We start from the raw sequence: 22,023 nt of genomic DNA, 5'->3' as shown, positions 1-22,023 counted from the left end.
ACCCACCTGTGTGAATATCAGATTCCTGGCACTTTTGTGCACTTTTATCTTGAGAATGGTGTTGCGTTAAAGCATAAGCTGGTTTTGAGGTGAGGTTATGAACTGTTGTTATATTCGCAACCCTTCCCTGGGGAGGGGCATGCAGCACAGTCTGGAGTAACCTGGTGCCTGATCTTAACAGCTAAGAGTTAAGAAACTGATTTAAAAGTATGTTCGTGTTATGCTAGATTGCTTTGATTTTTTTCCTGTTTTTATCTCTCAGTGAGTGTTGAGTAACATTGTCACATATCTGCTGATTGCACAGTCACTCCTGTTTCTGTCAGTCCCTGGTTTCTGTGGTCTCTTTTAGTAGCTACCGGTAACTGGTCTGCTTTTAAAACTGCTGCGCATTTCGTCAGCAGTTTGCTCTGTGCCTCTTCCATGTGAAGAGCGGACAAGAACTACTGAGCTGTAGTCGTGTCTATGGCCTGGTGATGAGCTGCTGGGAGGGAGATCTGCAAGTTCGCATTAAGCTCCTTGCTGAAGCTGAGCACGCCCATGGTGTACGTAGCGCAGCTGCAAGAAGTTGGCCATGTTTCTTGTTGAAGACAAACTTTTTGCCATAAAATTTTTCACTGTCTCTGCTGTGGGCCCATCTAGAAAAGGCAAGGCTCCATCTAGGTTTAGTGCTTGCAGAGGTGTTGGTCAGGCTGCTTTTATACCTGCCTTAGTAATAAAGGGGCAGCTAATTAGTCAGGGTTTAGGAAGAGGTGGAGGCTGCTGCTATTCCTGTTCTTACTCCAGGAAGGGTAGCTATCTGAGCTTCTTCTCTGCCCTGCACTCTGGTATGTTCATTCCTTGTAAGCTGGAAGCAAGAGCTGTATCCCTGTTCCAGGTGGGAGGGAAGGAACATTTCAGGATGAGTTTTGAGGTTTACAGAATATCTGATTTCTACAATTTTCCATCTTTAAGAGGGAAATTTGTTCCGTTGGAGATGTACAGGGTATGGACCTGAGGATTAGAGAACTGTGCAGGGTTATTTTTGAGGCTGGCTAATGTCCAAAACATATCTGACCTTCCTAAGGCATTTTGAATGTTAGCAATCCCTGGGTGAAACGGACCGGAGGTCAGAGATGCGATAAACTCGGTCAAACCTGCGTTGGCACTGTGTGTGCACTCCCACACACCCACAGCAGGCATATTTTGTTTATCCAGCTCTGCAGGAAATGTTTTGTGTTTTGTTTTTCCAACATAACCAGTTTATGTACGTGCTTCTGTCTTAAACAGGTGTCTGCATCTTAAATGGATTTGTTTTTATACTTAAAGTGATTATCTTACATTTTATGTTACTAGGCCAGGTACAAGCAGAGTCTTGATCCTACGGTGGATGAAGTGAAGAAGCTGTGTACATCTCTGCGTCGAAACGCCAAGGAAGAGCGGGTACTTTTCCACTACAATGGACATGGCGTCCCCAGGCCAACAGTAAATGGGGAGATCTGGGTCTTCAACAAGGTGCGTCTTTGCAAAGCAGTGCTGAACAGCTCAGTCTTTTTCATTGCTATGTGTATTTTGACGTGTGCTTTTAGAGAACAAGTGAATTTTCAGTCTTTAAAATATGTTCACGGGTATTTGTTTGGTTCCCTGCTGACAGCTGTTTGCTTTCTTCATGTTCTTGAAGTTCTGAGACCCCATAGGTTGTCCCTCACCTCGCAGCAGCAGAAGGGTCTTCTCAGATGCACTGAAGCTCATTGCCAAACCCTGCAAAGCCGGCTACTTTCCCTTCCTTTGCTTTTCAGCCGTAGCACCCCAGCTCTGTCGCGTCTGGGCAGATAGTGAGGCTCCCCAGTGGGCTTGGCTTTGCTGCCTCACTCACTGACTGATTATTAAGTATTAACCGTAAAGTTTATGCTTAAAATGTCTGCTAACTCTGAGCAGCCATTGTCCAAAGCACGTAGAGATACCGCATGACAATAAACCATATGGCTACCGCTGCTTCCAGAGCCCAGAGTACTGAAGAGCCTCCGACTACAGCGTGATCGGTATCTTCTGGTTTTCTAAAGACTCCTGTCGCTCCTGCTTAGCCATGGTTTGTAGCCATAACTTGTACAGCTATGTAGGCCACATGCAACACCTTCCCAGCGATTCCAAGTGTGGCCTAAACATGCTTTGCTTTCCCTTTAGTTGAGCTATTTGGTGTCTATTAAGGGTAACTGGTTTAGAAGGGAGTCTTAGGAAATCGAGAAATACTGCTTGGAGCTGAAAAGTACATTGACATAGGACTTGCATTCAGTATTGTAGATATGCACCTATTTTTTTTTGTGGGGCTTATTGGACTTCTTTTCTCATACTTCACATGTATTATTTTTGTAATTGAATGGCCGTTCACTCATAATTTGAAAGAGCTGGGGGAGAGAAGGGGAGAAAGTGCAAGAGGCCGTCACTTTATTCTGGTACATCTATATTGGAGACTTGATTAGTATTCAGACCAATAAGCAATTGGTCTGAATACCAATTCATTTTGAAGCTGAATTTGGTGTTTAAGAACAAATAGGAGTGACCTTCTTCTTACTTAACAGCCAGTGGATAATAAATAAAACAGAAGGAATGCTGGGCAGAATGTTACACGTGGAAGAAGAGGAAATTACTGCTCAATGAAGTGGTGTATTATGCCAAATGCTTTATTAAGAGGTTACTGGGGACTTGCCAGTTTGCCTGCAGTATCAGCTGGGATAACGTGGTGTGGACGCCCTGGTGATGAGGAGCCGAGGCCTCTCTGATGTGTTGTACTGACGGTGAAAAACAGTTTGATTGTCATAGAGGTTGGTGGGGAAAGTTGGAACTTGGTAATTTTTGCAGCATGTTACCAAATACTGGCTTTTACTGAAAGATAGAATCAGGAGTGGAACTTCTCTTTTAAACAAAGGATTAAATTTAAAGAAACACTCCGGGGGGGAAATCAGCAGTGTTTAGAAACCAGCCCTGAGGAATTCAGTCTCAGATCCAAGCAGAGGACCTGAGGAGGCTCAGTATTACAGCTCTCTTGAATTGAAATAGTGGAGGTACTGAAATTTGACTGTGCTGACATTTTAAAATCAGATTTAAAATGCTCATTCACGCACTTGAACTCTCAGTTATGAGAGCCCGAAGGCAGAGCTGAAGGGGACCTTGAGATGGCCCGGGTGAGGGCCGAGCGGAGCGGGCCGTGCCGGTGGACGTGGCGCGCTGCAGGCCGACCCGTGCTGGCCGAAGGCAGTAGATGTGTGTGGATTCCCGCAGAGTTCCCGTGGGGCCAGGCTGAGCAGCCTGCTCCTGTGCCCGGAGCGCGTGGGCCCGGTGGGACGCGCCGGGCTGTGCACAGGGCATCGGGGCGGGCGGGCGGTGGGGCACGCGGGAGGTGCGACGTCAGTCCTAATTCAACAACGGGATTTCAAGAGTCTGTCCAAGCATTTCGCTGTGCTTTTGTTCTCGATCCCTAGATGCTCATTTTTCCTTTCCTTTTTTTTCTTTCTCCCATTAAATCGGTGTGCAGCCGTTACGGGGCTGGTGCCGTAGGTGGTGACAGAGGGGACGTGTCCCCTGCGTCTGGGCAGCCGGCGCTGCCTTCCCTGCGCTCCCCCAGCCCCGCCGGAATGCCGCACACGCGGGCAGAGCTGTCCGGTGACCCTGCTTCGGCAGGAGGGTTGGACTAGATGACCCGCAGAGGTCCCTTCCAACCCCGAACGTTCTGTGATTCTGTGGGTAGCAGCCTCCAGCCTGATGGCTGCATGGACGGCTGGACCCAGCGCCTCTGCTGCCGGGTCGCTGTGAGGGGGGACGCAGCGAAAGCAGCGTCGCGGTGCTGTTGGTAGCTGTTGTCGGAGAGCCTGGGACTGAGAGCTTAGCACCTGAGCAATTTTTCCTTTTTCACCCGTGTCCCCTGTAACAACCAGCCATCTTTGGCAGTCTGCTCTTGCTGCCACAGCGCTTAGGTTTGTTTATGCCTCATGTTTTGTGAGAGGCTGTGGCTTTCAGCTCGCACTAAAGCTTGTGATGCCAGGAAGGTCATGGTGTTGTCAGAATACTCCAAGCAATTCTGTGTTTGGGGTTGGAGGAGGTGTGCTGCGGCTGGAGAAAAGGGACGTGGCTGCTCATAAGCACCTCTCCTCTTAACACCACGGATTATTGAACTCTCCCGTCGTGTGCCAGCAGACTGTCAGAGACAACAAACAGATGTAGTGGTGTAGGAGCACTTTGTAACGATGCTGGGGAAAGTTTGCAAAGTGTTAGGTCTTCACTAGTATCTTCTGCTTAATTTCTTGAGAGACAGTATTTTAAAATTAATTTAGACCTCTGCCCTTGCACTGTTGGTGCTCTGTCTGAACTGATGTTTTAAAATGGGAATACAAGGAGAATGCTTCTCTCGTAGGCTTTATTATCTACACCTCTGAAAAGCTGTCTGCTGGTGTCCTGCTGGTGCATCCTCCCTCATGCTGCAGAAGGTTGCCGTGGCTTGTGGCTTTAGCTGGGTGCTCTTGGCACATGTCACAAGCCAGTTCTGAATTATGGCATTGTGTGTTATTTCACTGTAGGCTTCCTGCCTACAGCATTGGCATGCAAGGGAAGGGTTGAGACAGTCCTTCTAAACCGGTAAATTTGGCACCATCCTGCCTTTTGCCAGATTTTGACGATGCAATGCCAGGCTTTCTGTGTATTTATTGTGAGTGCTGGTGTATTAATAAGGAGCAATGTTCTTTTTATAGTTTTGCTTGCTCCTATTTTCTCTTTCTGAGAAAATCCCAAAGTGGTTTCAAAAAGGTGAAAATCAAAACCCCTTAACTTCAGACACGTTTATTCTGACGTTCTGGGGACCTTCTCTCAGAATCTGAAGAATGGGGGTTTTTTAACATATTTTTGAGCTGTTCGTTAAGCAATTGGTTATGAAATCTGTTCAAGATCAGTTTCCAGTTTAGTTGTTTGTTGTGTCATTCCTTCAAACAGTCACAGAGGGATGGTGGGAGCTGTGTTAACAGAGGAGAAACAGCCTTGCGAAAAACCAAAGTCAACACTGAGAACAAAACATATGGACGCGTTCTTTCGTACTCACAGCCCCAGCATGGCAGAGGCAAGATGAGCAAGCATCAAAAGATCACCCAGAGCAACCACGCTAGAAGGCTATTATTTAACACTCCTTTTTTCTTCAAACTATCCCATTTACATATCATTAGCAAATTTGAGAAGTTATGTGTGACCCCCACAGTCAAGTTGGAACATAAAATTCTTCTGGCTGGAAATATCACAATATTAATCAGAGCTATAATCCAGTCTTAACTGTAGCAATATAAATATGAAGTTAAAACAATGCCTGCCCGTAACATCTCATCCGTTGTAGGTGTTGGAGCAGGTTTTTTAGGAGTAACTTGCTATGCTTGGAATGTGCGTAAAATAGTGGTGTCTGGCTGCAGGTCAGTTCTTCGTGTGTCATTCTGCCCTGCAGCAATTTGCAAAGCTCCAAACGCCCTAAAACCCGGGCTTTTATAAACATTTTTTCCTATTAGTTTTCATGAAACAACTGGAACTGTTATATATGGGCACAACTGGATTTTGACATGACTGTTTCCTCCCTTGTCTAACAGATGGTTGATGGTCACTTCTGTCTTTATATATGCTGATACCTGTCCTTGAGAATTTGATTTTTGTAAAAGTTTACTGGTTTTATTACAGCTATTTGCAGTCTCTTGAATTTAAATAGGAGTTATGATCCCGTCCGTCATTCTGCTGCTGTGAGCAGGCACGTCCCAGCTTTTGCTGGGGCTCTGGGCAGAGCTCGGTGCTGCGCGAGCGCGGCCGCGCTGCCCTCAGCTGCCGACGGGCAGGGTCGCGCAGTCGCCCGCGGTCTGGTTGTCTTCAGGCTCGGGTGCCTGCTTGGTTTATATTTTCAGTTCTGCCGTGTATTTTAGGGTGTGGCCCTCCTTTTTGATCCTCCTTGTATTTTAAGAAGCGCTTGCCTCCAGTTATTTGGGAGGGAGGATGTTAAGGTGGAAGAGAAGAAACAAAACACTTCATCTTTACAGAAGCTAAATTGTTGGCACTTGACTTTGTTGAAGGCAGGCTTTGTTGGTTTTGATTTTATTGGATAATTCTGAAAGTTGCACAGAAGTTAAAGGCTGTAATAAAATTAGGAAGCATCTCATTAAACTAGGATGGGGTAGCTGCTGATGAGCTACATGATCTTAATTATCAGTCTTGATTTATTGATGGATTTGTCTGTCAGTTTAAGATGTTTGATGTTAAATTAAAGACAGCTGGGTTACATCCTTTCTCAGTGTTGCAGAAATTTGAGATAAAATTGGACTAAGTGCTGCTTGGGGTTGTTAGCCCAGATCGGTGCACTCTTTGAGTTTTAGAATTTTAGAGTTTAGCATTTCAAACAATACCACAATAAAATCTGCTTGTCGGTTGTGTTGGAGGTGGGTTCATAGTCCTCATTATTAGTAGATGTTGATTGCTATTTGTGTTCATTAATGTGCCCAATGTTCAATCTAGGTTTTATTTTGTGATTTCAGAACTGGAACTTTTTGGTGTTTATTTTATTACCTGACCAGTGAAAGTTCGGTTGCGTTTCTGCCTCTCTGTAACTGGCGTGTTTGTTTTCTCCTGACAGAACTATACTCAGTATATTCCTCTATCCATATACGACCTGCAGACGTGGATGGGCAGCCCTTCCATTTTCGTCTATGACTGCTCTAATGCTGGCCTTATCGTCAAGTCCTTCAAACAGTTTGCACTACAGAGGGAGCAGGAGTTGGAGGTGAGATCGCAGGCTGCTGCGGAGGCGTCAGCTGTGCTTGTGCCCTAGGGTGAAGTTTAAGCTTGCTTTGCTATATACAGCTGAAAAATGTGTTTAAAACTGAGCTGGAAGGCAAATTAACTTGCAAATAATTTTGCCACTCCAATCTTTCTGGTTCAGTTTGCTATCCTATTAAACTTGGAATAATTTTTAATACAAGCACTAATTAAATGGTAATGTTAATAGAATCAATTTGTGTCCTAATGGTCTGTTCTGCTGAGATGAATGCTGAGGCGAACTAGACATATTTATTTTAATCGCTAAAGTGCAGTATCTGGCTATGTGTTTGGATGTAGTTAGTGATTTGTGCTGTTGAACTGAATGTGAAAATGCAAAACAAAATAAAATAAACCTGGCACACAGAGGGGTTGTCACTGGTGGTTTCAGTTTCACGAACTGCTCAAGTTGAATATGTTTCTAATGAAAAGCTGTCTTTCACTGCAAATGTAATTACGAATAAATTTATTGAAGTAGATTTGAAGTGCAAAGTGGAAGGTAAGAAGTCAGGATTCGTTGTGCAGCAACTTGGGATGGCAAGACTCCCCGCTGCCAGAAATTCCTGCTGGCTTGAGCTCACAGAGAAAGCACTTTTTGTGAAGTTTGGCTTCCTACACTCCCACGGTTCTAAGACATTGTATTTTTTTTTAGGAAAAAGAGCTTCAGGGAAGGAAAACTAATTAATAAGGCAACTGACTGTCACAAATACAACCTTCAAGTAGATATTAACAGTTTCCTTGGCTCTAATTATTTTCATTCCAAATTCTCGTTTTTTGGAGGTGCTATTGTGGTGACTCTTGGCAGGTGGAAATTCCATTCTACTAACAGAAACCAGTCTAATAGCTTGAGATATGGAGATTATTTCATTTTTCCTTCTCAGCCACCAGTGATAATGCCATGCTTTGTAAAGGCGAGAAGCTTCCCAGAGTCTGTGGCTTGGGAATAAGGTGAAGCTGCAAGGTGCAGATCAGTAGTACTGGTAATAGGTGCCTTTTAAAGGTTGCCATCTTTGTAAGTTGAGGAAGATGTCTGGTGGTCATGTTCTGTTCTCTTTTTCAAGTTTTCCTATCAGCCTGTGACTTTTATTGTTATATTTTTTGGAGCCTTTCTCTTTTGTTTGCGCAATGCACCCTTCTGGGTTTTTGTTTTGTTTTCTCATTCTGTTCCTAAGCAGGCTAAAAATGAACCCAGCTTTCCCTTCCCTTTCCCTGCTTTCTTCAAGAATTTCCTTTTTTCCTTGGCTCTTGCGGAGCCCTGGGATGACCTTGGAGCTGGGCTGGAAGGAAGGCAGCCGCAGGTGGGTCAGCGGGTTTCCGCTGCGCAACAGATGCATTGCTGGGGTGAAGCTTGTGCAGGATGGGTTCCTCTCTGCAAGTCGGACAGACCGGCCTGTCCGCGGGCAGGGGTGGTTGGGTGCGAGGAGAAAGATGAGCACAAGTAACGATGTCTGTCTTTATTTCAACAAAAATATTAAATTCCGTTTGCTCTGGGTTTTTTTTCATTTTGCGAAATTTGTGTGATGACATAGGAAGACTGCTGTAGTATTTCTTCTCTTTGCAACGCAGGTTAAAACTACCAGTTAATTTGATTATGAAAATACTTCCAGGCTTAAATGTCAGCTTTCCATTCTGTATCTTTGGATTTCATTAGCTACTGACGACTTACGGAGATACCTGCTTATCATTAACAGAAAGCAGAAGGCTTGCTAACAGAGATAGAGAAGTGCTTGCAGACTCGTACAAAGGATAGAGGAGAATTCAGCTGGAACTGAAGTTGGGGAACTGACAGGTTTTATTCTTCCGTCTTCAACATTAATTCTCAAAAAATTAGCTGAACGACAGCACAGCAGGATGTTATCTGGCATTAGCATCGTGTCTGGGGGGGAGAGTTTTTCTGCTCCACCATCTGTTGGGAGAGAGGAGCGTCTCCGTTTTTGTGGCTGCTTTAACATCTTCCACGGGGGTGGAGGGCCCTCGCGGCAGGAGTTGCGTGGGGCTGGCGGAGCTGGCCAGCGCTCGCCGTGACAGCTCCAGGTCTCTGTCCTGGGGCAGAGCTCCTCCCAGGCTTACCTTGAGCCTGTCTGGTAATTCAAAAAAGGCTTAGTTTTCTATCGAGTGCTTCTTTCTCAGGCTAATCATATAGGTACATAAATGTTTTCAGTAACAGTGGCTTAAACTAGACACGTTGTTTCCCTTTGTGTTAATTACAAGCAGTAGTACTTGCCAGTCCGTTGGCTGTTTTGCTGGGTAAACAGAGCGCTTGCAAGTCACAAACCTGAGTGCTCCTTAGCTTGGGCAGCTGTAATTTGTTTTCAGAACAAATTAATTACCACAATCTTACAGGAATGACAGCATATTTCAGTATAATTGATAAATTAATACTGCCACTATTATTTTGTCTGAAAGGGTGTGGATTATCAGTTGCCCTGAGATAACTATAAGTAACGCGATAAGTACTCTGCTGATAGTACGGAATTTTTGCTTACAAAGCTTTCGCAGAGCACTATGCATCGCTTTGCCTGGAGACTGTGTTTCTGCTGAAAGAAGTTGCGAGTTAGTTATGGCCTGCTGCAGGGGCTGTGTCTAACTGATTGCTTACAGAAACTGTGGACATACAAAAAAAATAAAATTGTAAATAAATGCACATTGATAATTTTGATAACCTTTCATATGTGGTAACTTTATGTTATTTAATATTCTTACAGTTGTGAATGAGTACATTTTTGCCAATTTATGTTTTTTAGTCTTTCTTTAGCCTTCTACTTATTCCATATCTTGCCCTAATAAAAAGTTAGATTTATGAGGGAACCAAGAGGTCTAGAAAGTCTGGCTTCAGTGAATGTTCTAAGGATGCAAAAAGAAACGTTCTTGACTTCACCTGTTCTTTACTCGTTCTTTGCTGTTCTGGCTTCACTCGACCCAACACCCCACGCCCACACCCTTTTACTTGTACAAGAATGTTTTGCCACATCATTGTCCCTAGCAGTGTGCCAAGATCTGTAATTGCTAGCTGGTGGTGTGTGTTCACTTTGTGGCTGCTCCGGTTCCTATCCTGATGGACAGATAGCTGTGCTGCGTGTGTCCCGGCTGCGCTGGCTTACCGGGTAGGTCCTGTGCAGCCTGCTGTAGATGACCCTGCTTCGGCAGGGGGTTGGACTGGGTGACCCACAGAGGTCCTTTCCAACCCTGACCATTCTGTGATTTTGTGATTCTGTAGCAGCCGGGAGCTGGGCAGCTTGGGGAGCGTGAGCTGCTTGCCCGTCTGAGCGAGGGACATTACCAGCCGTGACAACTGTCCAGTCCGCAGGGTTTCACACGACTCAGAAAGCAGAAAATCCATCAAAATGCTCTGCCCGCCTGCGGAGCCCGGGTGTGAGGGTGCCCGGAGGGCAAGTCTGTCTTTAGGAAACGAACAGCCATAGCTAAGCAGCTCGACTGCTTTATATTGATAAACCTGTGAAGAGCTAATACCTTCCCACACTGCCTCTCATGCCTTGCTCCTCAAACAAAAGATCTTTTCAGTATTTTAATTACCTTTTTTTTGTTACTAGCGTATAGCTTAAGCTTTATTGAGAGTAAATACCACTAGAGGACAAGCGACGACTCGCGCGTAGCTTCATTTCCACCCCAGGTATGGCATGAATCTTCGCTGCAAGCAGCACAGTGCAGCTGGGAGCAAGGACAGGCCTTAGCCGATTTGGACAACTGTAGAAAACCAAAGTGTGTCACTGCGGCCTCTGGGATTTAGAATGGGGAAAAAAAAAAAGTATTTAAAGAATCAAAAAACATAAGAGGTTGCAGAATTTGTGAAATAGCGTCTGAAACTTCTCCCTAGCTTATCAGGTTACTTTGCTGGACAAGAGGCAGGCTGTGGGTCTGTAACACGAGTGTTCTGTTCCCCATCGACCCTTCTGAGACACCAAACAGATTTCCTCTTCAGACAGACAGAATTTTTCACATATAAAGATGGTAAAGAATGAGTTTATTAGTCAACTGTGTCACCTTACCCCCCAAAAAAAAGAAACTGGCTGAAGTGTTGGTCTTTGAAAGACTGCATGTCTGTTGTGGTCGCTGACACAGCGTACCGATCGCTGCGGTGGGGCTGTGCTTCCGAGCTTCTGCAGGAACAGGCAGTGAAGGCGCTGCGTGCGCTGCATCTCTTTGCCCTGTTCCTTTAAGAACCTTTGAGTACTCTAGATCAATATTTTGGGTGGCTGAAGTGTGTATTTTGTTTACCTGTTTCAGAAAGGCCCTGGAAAGATTATCTGTGTTTTTCATTCTGTGACACATTAGTCTCAAAATTCATACCCTGAATCAAAATTTTAATTAGGAGAATCACTGTGGTTTTGAAAAATGGGAATGCTGGGTTATATGGTGTTTCAGCTTTGTAGACTGATGTTTGGACAGATTAATGGATCACCCTAGCGCAGGTCAGAGCTGTAGAAACTCAGCTCTTTCATAGCAGACGTGACTCTGACTTTCAGAAAGCACGGAATATGGCCATGAACGTGTCTGCTCTGTTTCCCATTCTTTCTTGCCTTTTGAAAACTGACCTGCAGCACGCGAAGAGAAAGAGTTGAATAACGTTGTGCAGAGCTGGTTCTTGTCTGCAGCTGCACAAATGCCAGCGTGTCAATGCACTCCATCAGTCCCTGGCTAGCAGGAGACCTGCACTAACGTGTCTCTCACTTCTGCGATTATGCCCAACAAAATATAAACTGATCGAGTCTTGGAAACTGGTGTCTTGTTAGAACAGTTCTAGACCTTGAGATGCAAAGACCTGACTTTAGAGTTGCTTCGCAGTGTAACACTCACTGTGTCGAGCAGAAATTGCCATGGTTTTTCCATCCAGAGGAATACGCGTAAGGACCTCGAACCCTTTTACTAAAGCATTGATTAAAACTTCTGTCTGCTGATAGGTGAATATTGGCATTGCAGAAGACAGCGCACATTTCTTTTCCTGTGTTTGTTGGAAGATAGCCTCTCTACTTACAAATGATGATTTTCTCTCTTCCTTTTCCCAGCTTGACCTTTTTGCTCTGGGGAAGTAGAAAGATGTGTGGGGAGAAACACGGGGAGTTCAGTGTGCTCCTGGCTTACCAGCAAGAGTCATCTGTGTGCTCCGTGGCAGGGCATGCTGCCTACTACAGCCAAATGTATTGCATTTTCCCACTTGAAGCTGTCCTGCCATCTGTGGGGAATGGTTCTGAGCTGCAGGAAGGATGGGGCTTGCTTAAATGTAAAAGAAGGAATAATTAGCCCAGCTTGCTTCTACAGCGCTTGATTCCAGGCTGGCAGATGTGAGCTGAAGACTCCGAAGTGGTGATCATGGTTTGGTCTGGTGCAAGTTGCTGATTTTGGTGTGTGGTGTTGTTAGGGTAAACACACTTAAATACTGTTAATTATATGTGAGTTAAAACTAGGGCTAGTGCTACCATAGTTTTAAATTTCTCCAAATCCAGAGATCCATCGAACTTTAAAGCTCTTCATTGGTTGTTTACAGAATGATTCAGAAACTCACTTTCCTGCATTCACCAACTGCGTGGTTTCCTGGGTCTCTCCAGGTGGCTGCCATTAACCCAAACCACCCCCTTGCTCAGATGCCTTTGCCGCCCTCGATGAAGAACTGCATTCAGCTGGCGGCGTGCGAAGCCAATGAACTGCTGCCCATGATCCCTGACCTGCCAGCTGACCTCTTCACATCATGCCTTACTACGCCGATCAAAATTGCTCTGAGATGGTGAGTGTCTTCCCCGTGGTTGAAGGCGAGTCGGTAATTTGTGTAGCTTGTCTGTTGAAATGATAGATTTGTTAATCTAATTGCGTCATCTAACCTAAAATTTCCCTGTGATACTGAATTACAGGATTTGAACCATGCATTTGGGATGGCGCTTTATTAATCGGAAGTAGAAAGGTGAAAATATTGTTATCTTCTACTTACTACATTTTAGATTCTAGCTCAATATCTGGGTTTGCTCAGATTAAGGGATTTACTGTTCTGGGAATTAAATACCTGCTTCTTCAGACAGGAGAAATAGTACATAGCGCAATACAACTTTTTGTAAATTGTCCTTTGTGCAAATGATATTCTAAATATTGCAGTTGCTGTAAATAATACAGTAGCATTAAATAATGCTGTAGTGAAAGAAATTGAGCGATAAACTAAAGAAAGATGTTATGGAATGTCATACCAAGTTAATTAGGCAGAAAGTTATAAAAGGCTGCTACAGATAGCAGGAGCTTTCGAAGAGCAATGTGTTTATCCAACAATGGAGAGGATCACAAGCAGCTGTGGTGCCAGCTGAGGACATGGTGCGAGGAGCCCAGCGTGTGCCCCCAGGTACATAGCTCTGTCGATTCGTTCTGTCAACATGTTTCGCGTGATCCTCTCCAGTTATCTGTAGTCCAGAACGAAAAGCTTCGGGTCACTTGCTAGGCCAAGGTAAAACAGGCAGAAGCCTATAGACGTTGCAGAGCATGGCAAGCAACGGAGTCTCCACAGGTTCAGGAGTTGTTAGCTGTCTTTTGGAGATGCTCATAATAAATTACGGTTCTTGCACTCTTTCTGACGTACATAAGCAACTAAGCAAGTTCATTTGGCCAGGTTCTGGTTTAGACTGATACCTTCTGTTCATGTGAGGGACAGCACAGGATCTGTAAGTTTTTGTCCCGTTTTTGATTTTGTGAGCTCACAGGGTATTTTCTCACAGAAGAGAGTCACAGCGACATTAGGGATATTTTCAAGTTAAGATTTTGAGAACGCTAGGGAGAAAATTACTTTTCTGACCCGGGTGTCATGGACCAGGAGTCTGAAGTAGTGGGAGACTAGCCTAGAGCTTCAGCCAAGGAAGAGCAAACCTGTAAGTAAGCTAGGCAGGTGGGTTCTCCTCTCATAACCCTTTTCATTGTACTTTTTCTTTCCTCTGTCATAAAAATGAAACATTATGTTGTTTTTCTAAGACACCAGTCTGGTTGCTATACTGACCACTCATCAAAACTCACAAGTGAGCACTTGCAGGTACGCAGCAGGATTGAGCTGGCTGATTAGCCAGGGACATTTAATCCCATCTGATCCGGAGTGAATGCTGCACGTCCCTCCTGGGATGGGTGAAAGGAGAGAGGGGGATAACTTCCAGTGTAGCTGCTACTGGGACAGCTCTTCACTGGCCAAGCGATTGCCTGGACACGGAGCTTGGCTAGCTTGCTCTTCCCGACGCCGAGGTGGTGATGGTAGGCTAGCCCTGAGCTCTGCCTGCTGCGTGCGGGTTCTCAAGCTGCCTGCGTAAATCCTGCTCAGCAAAAGCTGAAGAAGATTACTGGGTGGCAAAATTCCTTGAGGGGAACTTGGAGAAATGCTGTGTTTTATAACCAGGAAAATACGATTGCAGGGAACGATTTTGATCATATGGTGCTATCAGATCACTGCTGTCCAAACGTGAAGGCGTTCAGATTTCTGCTGGTTTCATCAATGGAGAAAGACTTGGAAAATTAACTGAACGTTCCACCTGATTAGCTCAAGGCTAGCAGCAGATGGCAATGAATGTAACTTGGGAAATGCAAATGATGCTTTTTTAAAAATTACTTGAGTGGAGTCCACAGCCAATAACTAAAGCAAAGTGACACAGGATTCAGCAAATCGTGGAAGCATTTAGGTTGGAAAGGACCTTTAAGATCATGGAGTCCAACCACAAACCTAACGCTGCCAAGTCCCCCAAATGAGGGTTGGGGTTCAAGTTCCAGGGAGAATGTTTTCACCAAAACTCCATGTTACGAGGGAGAGAAGAGGGGGGAAAACCAGTGCTTTTCAGGGTGGGTACGCTGAGGTTTGTGGCTGTTCTGAGCGACTCATTGCTGTGCGTGTGTGTTAAGTGACACCACTTAGTTTTTGTTGTTTTCACTAATGCACGAAAGCGTTGTGGGGCTCCCTCGCATAGGCTTTGATGCCTGTTGATGATTGTCTCGTTTCTAGCAAAGTGAAGCTTCGTGTATGTGAATTGCAAGCTCTTGGTGTTGGGGCTTAGGGTTCCCCTTCCCTCACAGGGATCAGAACCGTGCTTTACAGGTTGTGCCGTACCCCAGGAGAAAATGCTGAGGCTTTGTAAGAGGGTTTTGTGGTTTGGTGTTTTGTTTCATTGGGGGTTTTTTTGTTCTGTTTTGGTTTTTGTTTTGGAAGCCTCCTCCAAACACTTCAGCTGCTTACACAACAGGGTTTAATGCACAGTTTATATGTACTGAGAAAGGACTTTTTTTTTTTTTTTTTTTTTTTTAATATGATGAGCTGTTCAGGAATCATCTCCATGGGAACGCGGCTGAGGGGGTGAGCAGGGCAGGTTCTCAAGCAGAGCTACACCTGGCATGAGCAGGAGATATTCGCAGACTTGTGTTTGACAGGAAACGCCTTGGTGGAAATGCAGCTCGGGGCAAGGATTTAAAACGATTCACCTTGGCTGTTTGTGGGGTTGGTGCTGGTAGATGCCGTGCGAACTCGCGGGTAGTAAAGCATTTTCTGCTGCATGTAGTCCAGTGATTAGGTGTGTTGCTTACTGCACACACAGAAATTCCTTCTCTGTTCTCTGATGAAGATTGTGCTGCTGTTGTATTCCCTATTGACTGGCATTGTTGCAGTTGTGTTTTTATCCCTGCAAGCCCTGTGAACAAGAAGCGCTTGCCTGCAGAGCGTGGTTCCTCACCGCTGTTAAACACAGCGCGTACAAAGCCAGGCCCTCCTCGTGCGTTCCAGCGGTGAGCTGGTGTCCAAAAGCAGACAGCTAACCGAAAATGAAGACGCAAACCTTTGCCATTATAACTTCTTTTACTTCAGCCTAGCCCTTTTACTGAAGTTGATCCAGAACCCTGCAGAATAGCTTCTGAAATAAAACATTTTTGCAATTCTGGACTGACAGGCTAATGAGGTTTCACATATTGAATTTATGGGCAAATAAAAGTTTGATGAATAAATTTTTATACATCCCATTTTGTGCTGTGGATTTTAAGTAAACAACTGATGGACAAAATCACTTATCAAGTGGAGCTGCAGCTGCATCCACTCCAGTGTTTCAGGGGAAGAAAAATTGGTGCTGGTGAGAGAGACCCAGGTCGGTGGCGCGCTTCCGCCTGTGGTGCATGGGGCTCAGGGACAGGCTGACAGTTCCAGGAAACCAGTGTACGAATTCCGGCCGGTTTGACACCGATCATCTCCATGTGCGGTGACTGTTGGGAGCTGACGTATTCCAAGTATATGTTGTAGCTATATATAGCTGTATATGAGGCAAGCTTAGAGATAAGCTGTATGGATTGTTAATCTTGACGGATGGGCACTAATCGGGGAGCAGACGCAGCTATTGCAGAAGCAGGCAGGAATCAGGATGTATTTGGTGCCCTGTTTTACGCAGATCTGTGTCTCTCTTGCTGTCTAAAGCAAAAAGCAACTATACTGGAAGTTGTTCTCAGTAGTGCGTCATATGCTTATGTTACCGTCAGTCCCTCAGCGCGTAAACGAGCTGCAAGTGTATGTTCAGGATTCTACACAGCGGGGAGAGGGCTGTGCTTGTCTGAATTGTCTTAAGGACCCTATGGCTTTGAATCTTGAAGTCCCAGCTGTAAAAGAGGAATAGGGCTCCTGAAAAGTGCTGGGAAACCCCCAAACCAAAAAGAAACAAAACGTTTGGGAGCTGCTCAGGCTCAGGAATTCCAGATGTGCGGTTGGGACGCCAGAACACTGATATAGCGAGCTTGTGAGTGCATGGAAGAAAGCACTTGACCTGTGACAACTGATTTTCTGTCGGGTCAGTTAAAACGTGTAAAGTGGGTTTTTTCTAATGTATTTGTTTGGCATTTCTGCTGGAGATTTTGGGAGTTTAACAGAGCCAATCCTCTGTCCCAGATTTATTGAGAGAAATTAAACTGAGTTTCAAAATATGCATGTGATACCTGAGCAGACCCCAGTTGGGCATTGCTATGTGTATTTCTGGTTTTCTTCTTTGTCGCGTGGCATTTATTGGTATGTTTACATGCGGCTCCAACATGTTTTGCCTAATGTTTGTGATGATGACACCAGCCATCACTTGAGACAGCACATTTAGAGCCTGGGAGTGATGAAAGGGGGTTGCAGATACAGGCTGAGGAACATTTTGTTTACGAGTACATTTTCTTGGCAGTCAGTGGTTGATAGAGAGGAAACGCAGATAGTCTGCTGCTCGGTAAATGGGGTTTTAATGAACTGATCTCTTTCAGAATATTCAGGGCGATGGTGGGGGCTTTCGCTGTAGCAGGCCCGGTCTGTACAAGAGCAGGAAGCGCTTGCTGCGGCGCTCCCGTTCTGGTGGGGGTCGAGCAGATCCGTGGCCAGGGCAGGCAGGGTGGGCTCTCACCAGTCAAATGCAAGCTGGGTTTATCTTGTCAGCTTTGAGGAGCCACAAGCTCAGATGAAATAACTGAAATCTAAGCTTGTTTGCGTGTTGCCCGCCGTGCAGTACTCGCAGCTCCCTGAGGACGTGCTAAACGACAGCAGCAAAACACGTTTAGACGTGGAACTGCCTGTTTGTAGTTGGCCCTCGAAGGTGCCTGTCCTGCTGCTGTGGAGGCTGTGGGAGACGCTTGGTACGCTGGCGTTTCTCCTGGTGCGTGTCCTGAGCGCGTGGGGCAAGTGTTCTGCTGCTGGTCCAACAAGCTGTAACCAGAAGCCTTGTGCTCAGAGAAATCCCTGTGGGAAGGAGGCCGAAGAGTTTGTCTGCCCCGTGGCACAGGCGCTCTGCTACCAGGCGAGAGCCGGCTCCTCGGTTCTCCGGCTCTTACAGCTGTGCTGAGCAGGGTTAGGATGCTCACCTGTTATTTACGTCGTGTCTTGCAACAGTGTGCAGCGCTGCCCTGTTAATCTGTGAGCCTGTAAAATGTTGCTGAGTGAGGTGAGGTCAAACCGCAGCTCAGATGAGAGGCTTCCGAAGGAAATACAAAATACTGGGTGACATGCTGGTAGGTGGGACTCTCTTTTCTCTGGAGAAAGCAAGTGTGTAACAGTACACGGTGGTGCTGGCTCTGTCGTGGTCCTCCTTCAGATATGTTGGATGATTTCAGATAGGTTGGATGAGGCTTTGAGCAGCCTGGCTTGGTGGAAGGTGTCCTTGCCCATGGCGGGGGGGGTGGGACCAGATGAGCTTTAAGGTCCCTTCCAACCCAAACCGTTCTGTGATTCCGTGTCATAACGCAGAGGCATCGAGCAGAGGAGTTAGAAAGTCTTCTGGCATCGTTAGTCTATAGGGAGATTCCAGCCTGATTCCAATGACCTAATCCTGCCTGCAGTTGTTGCTTGAGAGGGCTGTTTCCCTGCATGGGTCTGTAAAGCAGGGTTGTAAGATTTTTATATTTTCGCAGATTGTATAGGAATCCCACTGTAGTGTTCACAGATAGCTTTATGACTTTTTTTTTTACGATGGATGGTGCACACATCAGAAAAGCAGCCTGGAGACCACTTAGTTTTTCAGAGCCAATCCCTGTTCTTGGCAGTAATGGACGTCCTGCAGGCAAGGGATGCCACAAGAAAACTGGAGGGTCCTCAAGATTTGAGAAGGGGGCTCTGCACATCTTGTCTTTAAAGAAATAATTCTTCTCTCCTTTGCCTGGGGAAGAGCCTGTTGGACGTGGCTGTCGTGGCTCTGGGAAAGGTGGGCTTCTACTGCGGCAGCTCCAGCTGCTTCTGGGTGCAGGGGCCGGCCGGCCGGCCCGGTTCCGCACAGCCTGCGGAGCCTGCCGCTCCTGTGCCGGTGCTGTGGGGGCTTAAACACCCGCTGACGTTACACCGACGGGCAAATTCTTCATTAAACAGCCGCGAGCGGATTCTGAAATACTGGGAGCATGGGCAGGGAAGGCAGCGATATCGCCGAGGAAGTAATTTCTCGAGTTGAATTTGCTGGTTTTTCTTCCCAGATCTGTTGTTTCCCACCTCTGCCCTCCGGGAGTGTCCCTGGGAGTGCTGGAGGAGGAGGGAGTCGAGCGCGGGGGAGCGGGGCCGGCCGGCGTGCTGGCTGCCCACGCTCGCTGGCTTCAGCCACGCGCGGGGTTTCGAGGCGAGCGGCAGTGCTAGCAGGGCTCGGCGCATTCCAGGGCCGACGTTCTGGAGCAGCGGTGTTTGTAATGCTGAGGAAAGGGAGTCAGCGTTTTTTTTAATTAAATAGCTGAGGTGTTTGAACTTGACGCATCCCTCCCTTTCTCACTTTCCTGCCTGCAGTGCCAGTTCTCTTCAGGGAAACCCAGCCAACGCTGATCATTATTCCAGAAGCATAAACCTCCTCGGCTCTCGTGTCGTCTTGCTCCTCCCAAGAGACTGTGCTGGATGACTGTGAGCCCTTTTCCCCCCACTATGTGTTGGAAGACTTGTCACCCTGACAGTTACAATACCCCAGTTTTGACACACGATGATGGAAATCGCCAGATAATCACGAGTGTGACAAATATTGAGGGCCTTGTTTGGTTCCTATTATGCTGTGGCAAAGTTTTCTACCCAAACACCATTGAAAAGCAGAAGCACTGTAATAAAGAAACCTCCTTCCGTATTCGTTCCACAGAACCGTGTCATTAAGTATTCAATTAGTATGTTTTATTTTTATTCTCTTCTCCACAGGTTCTGTATGCAGAAGAGTGTCAGACTGGTGCCAGGAGTCACACTGGATTTAATAGAGAAGTAAGCCAAATTTTATTAATTTTTTTTTCCTGTTGCTCTTAATTTCCTCATTATTTCTAGCATTTCTCTTGTTTGTCTGCGAGCAATTTCTTTGGAAGGCTTTTTGCAGAGTCTGTGCCTACAGTATTTGTCATTTCTTGCCTTACCGTGGGTTGCAGAAATAAGCAGCGGCCATAAAAGTGAGCAGTTGTTCGTGGAGCAGCGCAGCAGCGGGGAGTTACGGCTGTGCTGGGGCTTTGCCTGGCTCGCTGAGGTCGGAGCCCCGAAGCTCTCGCTGCTCGCGCTGTCATCCCGGACCAGCCAGAGAAACGGCTCCTGTGGGCACAGGCTGTGGCCGTGTTCGTGGAAGTCCAGCGCTGAAAAGCCAGGTGTGGGACTGGGTTTGGCTGTGGGAGCGCTGGCAGAGGAGGCGTGCTCGGACACCCCGCGTCGCCAAAACCAAGTGATGAGCAGAACACCCAAAGTGCTCTTTTTTACTTCATCACTGTGCTGTCCTGCTGTTCTGTGTCTGATAGTGGTGTGAAGTTTCGGACTTAGCACCACCGAAACACGTTACAGTCCTTTTATCCAGGCAATACTTGAGCGTGGTTACTGGTGCTCAGGCAGCTGAGGCAAACTGGTTAACAGAGACAGCTATTCTTCCCATTCTCCTTCAGTTTATACAGGCAAGGTAGACTTTGAAATAATAGTAATTGTCCACTGTAGGCTTTGCTGTGATTTGAGTGGTTTTGTTTGGAGTTTTTTGGTGATTTTGTTTTTGGTTTTGGTTTTTTTTTTTTTTCAAGAATGGAAAGCATATGCTTAAAGCCAGGGCATTAGATGCTTGCAGCCAGTGGGTGTGGGAGTTCTGTGTTCCCTGCAGGTTGTTTTTGAATGCCCTGTTCTTGGAACATCGACACACACACAACTCTCTGGGAGTGCTTAATTAAAGATCATTCATTCAATTTCTGAGAGATTTTGACTCTAGAGATACTGTTGTTGAGATTAATTAGAACTCTTCTGACGCATGAACGTCCAGAGTCCGGTGATCATCTTTTGTCTAAGATGAAAACTGTAGAATTGGAGGGCATCCTGAAAGGGGTTAGGACAGCAGGAATCTGGATAATACGTGGGTATTCTTAATGGAAATACATTATCGCACTTCCTTGTTTTGTAATAAGCTGCTGCGTGGCGTAGCGAAGCGCAGCAATCAGTCATTGCTTGCGCTGCCGATAGCAAATCATCTGTTCTGGCAGAAGCAATGAGGGTAGGGCTGCATCAGCTAAAATTTCTTGTTCAGTTTTTGCTTAGTAAATCTTTCCATGTTAACTTGCATGTTTTACATTCAGATGAGGTTAAAAACGCTTCTCAATGCCACTAGCTCTTCCACAATACGTATTTTAGAATGGTCAGGCTCATCAGCAGTATTCAGGTATTTAATCACAGTAATTTGATATGTGAAAATTTGATTATCCTATCTCAGTTGGGGAAGCTGAGAAATTCTTCTTGTGAAGCTGTATTTCAGAGGCACAAATCTTGCCAAAATAAAAAGAATTTTTCAGTTTACAACTAAAATAATAGAGACAGGACCCCAGCTATCAAAGGGAGTGTTAGAGCGGTTTTCAGAGATGCGTCAGTCCAGGAAAAGGTCCACCAATGGATATTGATTTCTCTGAAAGCTGTTGTGAAAATGTGGTGGGTTTTGTTTTCCATTTGGTTGTAAGGAGATGAGAAGTGGGAAGGAAATGTGCCCGGGGGTTAACCTGGCCTCGCCTGCGTACTCAGAGGTGTGCTGACAGGGGCTTGGGCACGAGAAGGTTGGGTGGCCCTGAAGGTAAAAGCTATTTAGTGTTCGAAAGGTGTGTGGTTCCCTGACTGTTGTGTAAGTGGGCAGAGCGAGGGGGGTGTTGCTTTGGCCATCTCTGGCTGTTGGGCAGCGAAGGTAAGCAGAACTTCTTCCTGAACTGATGGGCTCATCATCAGCGCGGACTGAGATCATCACAGGCTGCTGGATAAATGTATTCCAGAACAGTGACTATATTATGTTAATTGCAATTAACATATTGCTACAAGAGTGTATCTAATCAAAGAACATACGGTGAGGGTCAATGAACCCTTGGTCTGAGCCAAGTAGCTCAAGAATCAGCTTCACGGAACACTTGGATGTGCTGTTGAGGGTTAAATACACTTTAAATAATGGTTTACTGGAAAAAAAGGAATTTGCTTCAGTATTCTTGATTGCCGTTGGTAATACCACAGCACGCATGCATTTCTTAAAGGCCAGCTTCCTGGAAAGTGTGGCAGAAGTAGGTTCGTGTGGATATCAAATATTTAGACCTCATCATCGTAGATTGCTAAATACATCAATTATGGAAAACACATGGTTTTTATGACAGTCTTGAGATAGGCCTAGAGTACCTACTGGATTGCCTGTTTGTGTATTGTCATTTGTAATTTAGTTGTCTTTAAAACTGGGGAGAGTTTATACTGAGCCTCAGACTTTGAGATTCAGTTAGCCCTTCGAGCAAGGTGCAGCCTCAGATTTCAAAACCAGTGTCCTGAGGAAA

The 22,023-nt window shown here is 45.8% G+C and overlaps 1 protein-coding gene across 1 annotated transcript in view; it reads left to right on the top strand.

Moving 5' to 3' along the window:
- RPTOR (regulatory associated protein of MTOR complex 1) overlaps nucleotides 1–22,023 on the top strand; it is a 161,009-nt gene that overhangs the window by 43,717 nt on the left and 95,269 nt on the right. Inside the window, exons 4-7 of the mRNA XM_075440791.1 lie at nucleotides 1,333–1,491; nucleotides 6,620–6,766; nucleotides 12,366–12,541; nucleotides 19,418–19,477. Coding sequence (XP_075296906.1) covers nucleotides 1,333–1,491; nucleotides 6,620–6,766; nucleotides 12,366–12,541; nucleotides 19,418–19,477 — 542 coding nt within the window. The remainder of the gene's footprint in view (nucleotides 1–1,332; nucleotides 1,492–6,619; nucleotides 6,767–12,365; nucleotides 12,542–19,417; nucleotides 19,478–22,023) is intronic.

Source organism: Opisthocomus hoazin, chromosome 21 (genome assembly GCF_030867145.1).
Source record: "Opisthocomus hoazin isolate bOpiHoa1 chromosome 21, bOpiHoa1.hap1, whole genome shotgun sequence".
NCBI lineage: Eukaryota > Metazoa > Chordata > Aves > Opisthocomiformes > Opisthocomidae > Opisthocomus > Opisthocomus hoazin.
The sequence above is the reverse complement of the archived record's forward strand: the minus strand, read 5'-3'. Positions and strand labels throughout refer to the sequence as shown.